This window comes from Dictyostelium purpureum (genome assembly GCF_000190715.1).
Source record: "Dictyostelium purpureum unplaced genomic scaffold DICPUscaffold_564, whole genome shotgun sequence".
Classification (NCBI taxonomy): Eukaryota; Evosea; class Eumycetozoa; order Dictyosteliales; family Dictyosteliaceae; genus Dictyostelium; species Dictyostelium purpureum.
The window spans coordinates 9,221-14,459 of NW_003519898.1; the positions used below are offsets into that span (position 1 = coordinate 9,221).

Consider the following 5,239-nt stretch of genomic DNA (forward strand, 5'->3'; position numbering starts at 1 on the left):
TCAGATTTCCTCTATGGTCACTGGATTTTTGAGGCATATGGTTTTCTTGGTTTGTTTGAGGCATTCCAGATATTATTCTCATAAGGGCCTTCATCTCTTGAATTTTTGATTGTATAGTTTCCATTGGTATTAACGACATGATTTGTGGTGGTAATTGTGCCAATACTTGATCAATATTTGAAAAATCTGTAAAATTAACTTGTGAAATCAATTGTCTTAATGTTTCAGTGTCGTTGGCTGAAAAATCAACTGGAATGTTGCCATTGGAGATAGTAACTAAAAGACTTATTTGGTCATTGATGTTTATACCGGCATTTACTAATAGAGATATATAAAAAAATATAAATATATATATATATATATATATATATATATATATAGTATATCATAGATATATATATATACCTACATATATACACTATATATATATATATATATATATATATATATATCTATATATATATATATATATATATATATATATATATATATATATATATATATATATATATAATATATATATATATATATATATATATACAGGTTTAAAAAAAAAAAAAAAAAAAAAAAAAAAAATTTATTATCAAATCTGCAAAAAAATGTTTTTTTTCAAGGATCAGTATCAGGATTTCAATTTTACACAATCTAATAAACCAAATATATATTTTAGTAGAGCCTTTGTCTCCAACCATATTAAAAGATTCCAAGGTAATTATAAATCCTCAGATCGAAATTGTAGGTATTTCAAAATAAATCTTGATTGTTGTTTTTTTGGTTAAAATCAAAGATATTGAAGGGTATGTAACACTTTTTTTTTTGTTTTTATAATTAAATGACACAGAAGAAGTAAATCAAGATAATAAATAAATAAAAACTCAAATAAAATAAATAAAAATAAAGAAAATAAATAAATATAATTTTATTTATTTATTTTCTTTATTTTTATTTATTTTATTTAGGTTTTTATTTTATTAATTTCTATATTATGTGTTGATTTACATTATGTTTTATTTGTAATATGTTCGTTTTTTTGTTTGGAAATATACTCTGGGCCATTGTTCACTCGCAATTAAATAATATTATTAATCCCTCATAAAATGATGATCCTGGTGAAATACCAAAACCACCATCCTTGCTTTCTAAAATACTTGTCCTTCGAATATATTCGCTTTTCTTTTTTATTATCTACTTTAGAAAAATTGTAGGAAACATCCTTATTAAATTTAATAATAATACTTACATAATATTATAAAAGTAACTATAATAACTTTTTTTAAATAAAAAATTAAAGATATTTTTTGTGTCGAGGAAAATACAACAATAAGAAAGTGTATTATTTATTAATTAAATAAAAAGAATAAAATTTTTTTATTAATTTATAAAGAATTTATTTATTTGTCAAATAAATATATAATAATAATTATTTTCTTTTTGTTTAAAAAAAAAAAAAAATCTCTAAATTTGGATTTTTTTAAAAAAAAAAAATGGAATCTTTGAGAATATTCATTTCCATTTTTATAAAATAATTTTTAAAAAATTAAAAAAATTTTTAAAAAATAGTTTTTTTTTTTTTTTTAATTTTTTTTTTAAAAAATATAAATAAATTTATTTTTAAAAGACAAACGAGTTTAATTCATTAAAAATATATAGTAATAATAGAATTAAATAAATAAATAAATAAATAAAATGGTTTCAAAAGAAGAAGTTGCTAAACATAATACTCGTGGCGATTGTTGGATCATTATACATGGAAAGGTAATATTTTTAGTTTATAATTTTATTTACCACATGTTATTTACATTTTTTTATATTTAATATTTAATATTTAGGTTTTTGATTGCAGTAAATTCCACTCTAATCACCCAGGTGAAGGTATTAACGACCAATATATTGCAGATCATGCTGGTAAAGATTGTACAGATTTATTTGAAAAGTTTCATAATAGCGACGAACCATTCGAAATGTTAGAAGACGCTGAAGATAAAAAAAGCAAAGTTGGAATTGTTTATATTGGTGAGCTCGATGACTAAATTTAGTCGATATATATAAAAAAATAAAAAATAAAAAGCGCGATTTATAGTTTACAAAATAAAAATCTTTTTTTTTTTTTTTTTTTTTTTTTTTAAATTAAAAAGGAGTTTTTATTCAATGTTATATATAATATAAATAAATATATAGGTTCTTTTTTTCTTTTAAACAATTAAAGGTGTTTTTTTATTGAAATTGTTTTCTTTTGGCAAGAGCAGCATCAAGATCAGATGATAAAGCAACTCTTTGGTCAAAGGTAATTGCGCTACCTGGAACATTGGATTTTGGAACATAGCTTGATGGAATAAATTCGCTTGATGGTGTTGATGTAAAAAATTGGTTTTGTTGAAAATTTTGTTGTTGGAATTGGGCTTGTATTACGTTGTTGTTATTACTGTTATTATTGTTATTGTTGTTATAATGAATAGTTGCTTGGTCAAATGTTTGCCAATCATTTTTATTTGATGGATTTGAAACGTTATAGATTACTTTGGATGCTGGTATAAGATGTTTTGGTAGGGCAGCGGGAATGGACATTCCATTTTTTACAGCATAGATTAAATGCATTGCAATGCTAAACTCTTGATCGCATAGGCAACCATCTTTGTCGATATCTGATAAATTCCAAATCTTTGAAAGATCTTCATTTGATAAACCTGATTTTTGGAAAATTGGTTTAGCTACACTTCCTGGAAGTTTTGTTCCATCAACAGCACCAATTTTATAAAATACATTTATATATTGTGCCTTCGACTCGTTGCTAATTGGTGGAATTTCGCCTTTTACATTTAAATATGATGTATTAGGTGTGGTATTTGCTGATTGTTGCTGTTGTTCAGAGAATGGCAATCTACTTGGGAAACCTTGTAACATATTGTTATTCGAATTATAGAATGAATTATTATTATTATTATTAACATTATTGTTATTAACATTACTATTTGGAGTATTATTTGGATTATTGTTGATTGGACTAAGTAAACCATTATTTTTATTGTTACTTAAATTGTTATTTATATTATTATTCATATTATTATTTATATTATTCATATTATTATTCATATTATTCATATTATTCATATTATTCATATTATTCATATTATTACTGTTATTTGTGTTGTTCATTTTATTTAACCCATTAAAATTGTTTAAATTATTAAGTTGTGCTTGAAGTGATGGAAAACTATCATAGCTATTACCACCCACATTGTTATTCATACCAAAGTTATTTACATTGTTATTATTATTTGCACCAAAGTTATTTGAATTGTTAACGCCCATATTGTTATTCATCACTCCCATATTATTGTTATTCACTCCCATATTATTGTTATTCATTCCCATATTATTATTATTATTCATACCACCACCAATATTTGCATTCATTCCAATGAATGAATTGTTTTGGTTTTGGTACATCATTGATGAATTATTAAATTGTGATAAATTTTGGTTCCCATATTGGAGCTGTGGTTGTTGCTGTTGAAGACTTTGTTGCTGATAATTTTGTTGGAAATTATTTTGTTGGAAACTGTTATTGTTATTTTGGTATTGATACATGTGATTTCTTTTTTTTTTTTTTTAAAAAAATTTTATTTTTTTAAATTAAGATAAAAATAAAAATAAAAATAAAATAAAATAAATAAATAAACAAATAATAAATAAATAATAAATAATAAATAATAATAAATAAATCTTGCACACAGTAACACAATTAATTATAATAATAAAAATTAAAAAAAAATTTTGGGAAAAAAAAAAAATTAAAAAAAATAAAAAAAATAAATAAAAATTAAAATAATATTATTAAAAATTAAAATTTTATTTTAACAAGTATAAATCAGTTTTTTGTTATCATTGCCATATAGATATGTCTCTTTGCATGTTTGTTTATAAATAGAAAAATTGAATGAAAAAAAAAAAAAAAAAAAAAAAAAAGAAAATAATAAAAAAAATAGTGGAGTTAATGAGATATAAATAATTTAAATAATACATTTTTTTTTTTATTTTCATTTTTTATTTTTTTTAAAATTTTATTTTTTAAAGAAATTTAAATAATTATAATAAAAAAAACACTTTTTAATTATTATTAACTATCGTTATGACATGATTATTATTGATATTATTATTTTTATTATTACTGACTATTGATTATTGTTATTATTTTCTGAATGGTTTGGAAGTTGTGGGTTGGTTTGAGGTGGTTGTAAACCTTGTTGTTGTAATTGTAATTGTTGTTGTTGTTGTAATTGTTGGGCCTCAGCAGACTGTTGATAAGCTGATCTTGCTTTGGCAAATAAAAGTTGTTGTTCTTTAATAAGTTGTTCTGTTGGTTTACCTAAATTTTCAAATTTCTTGCTACTCTTTGTTTTTGTACTAACCTCTAATTTATGTTTATCATAAACCTCTGTAACTTTTTGTATATAATCTCCAAATCCCAATTCCTAAAATATAAATAAAAAGTTAATAAACAATTATTTTAAATATATATTGTAATGAAAGAATAAATATATTATGAGTTGAACATTATAGTTTTATAAAACTATATTATATTTATATTACATACTTTTAACGCTTTAATAACATGTTCTGGTGCAATTGTTCTTTTATTATCTTTACCACAAATATCATTAGCTTCACTTGATATTAAATGAATAAACTCTACACAACACTCTAAAATCAAATCTCTGGTTTCATTTGAACACTTTACTTCTTGTGGTAATATCTCTTTAATTAATTTTGAAACTGTGGCTTTTGGAAGCGATAAATTATCATCATTTTTATCACCCATTCTTTTATTTTTATATATCTATATAATGGTTTATTTTGATTGGTGGGCTGTTGGGCTATCCGGTTTGTGGTTTATATATTATATCTATTTATATTTCCAAAAAATATATGAAATAATTGTTGTTAATTTCGTTTTTAATTTTTTTTTTTTTTTTTTTTGAAAATATAAAAAAATTTAAAAAAAATTTAAAAAATAAATTTTAAATAATTTTAAATTTTTTTTTTTTTTTTTTAATTTTTTGGTCAAATAAAATTATAATTTTTCTTCCACAAAATGGAAAAAAAAAGGGAATTTTTTTAAATTTCCCGGGGTATTTAAGAGAAAAATTTTTTATAAAGGGTTTAATTTTTAAAATATATTTTAATTTAAATAAAATTTTTTTTTTTTTTGATATTTCATTTGGGAGGGGGACAAAAAAAA

The 5,239-nt window shown here is 21.3% G+C and overlaps 4 protein-coding genes across 4 annotated transcripts in view; 1 reads left to right on the top strand and 3 right to left on the bottom strand.

The window, feature by feature from the left end:
- The window catches only part of DICPUDRAFT_84938 (uncharacterized protein), a gene marked incomplete at both ends in the record, with an annotated part of 1,256 nt that extends 564 nt beyond the window's left edge, over nucleotides 1–692 (bottom strand). Inside the window, 3 exons of the mRNA XM_003294419.1 lie at nucleotides 22–318; nucleotides 410–418; nucleotides 641–692. Of these exons, the coding sequence (XP_003294467.1) occupies nucleotides 22–318; nucleotides 410–418; nucleotides 641–692 (358 nt within the window). The remainder of the gene's footprint in view (nucleotides 1–21; nucleotides 319–409; nucleotides 419–640) is intronic.
- Nucleotides 693–1,686: 994 nt separating this feature from the next.
- Nucleotides 1,687–2,030, top strand: DICPUDRAFT_159467 (uncharacterized protein; the record flags this gene model as incomplete). Its single annotated transcript, XM_003294415.1, has 2 exons — nucleotides 1,687–1,755; nucleotides 1,830–2,030. 2 exons carry the CDS (start codon nucleotides 1,687–1,689, stop codon nucleotides 2,028–2,030), a joined length of 270 nt encoding a protein of 89 aa, XP_003294463.1.
- Nucleotides 2,031–2,214: 184 nt separating this feature from the next.
- Nucleotides 2,215–3,414, bottom strand: DICPUDRAFT_159468 (uncharacterized protein; the record flags this gene model as incomplete). The annotated part of the gene is made up of 1 exon (XM_003294420.1): nucleotides 2,215–3,414. The coding sequence occupies one exon, from the start codon at nucleotides 3,412–3,414 to the stop codon at nucleotides 2,215–2,217; it is 1,200 nt and encodes a 399-aa protein (XP_003294468.1).
- Nucleotides 3,415–4,172: 758 nt separating this feature from the next.
- DICPUDRAFT_159469 (uncharacterized protein) lies at nucleotides 4,173–4,819 on the bottom strand (the record flags this gene model as incomplete). The annotated part of the gene is made up of 2 exons (XM_003294421.1): nucleotides 4,173–4,472; nucleotides 4,595–4,819. The coding sequence occupies 2 exons, from the start codon at nucleotides 4,817–4,819 to the stop codon at nucleotides 4,173–4,175; spliced, it is 525 nt and encodes a 174-aa protein (XP_003294469.1).
- Between the last annotated feature and the right edge of the window lie 420 nt (nucleotides 4,820–5,239).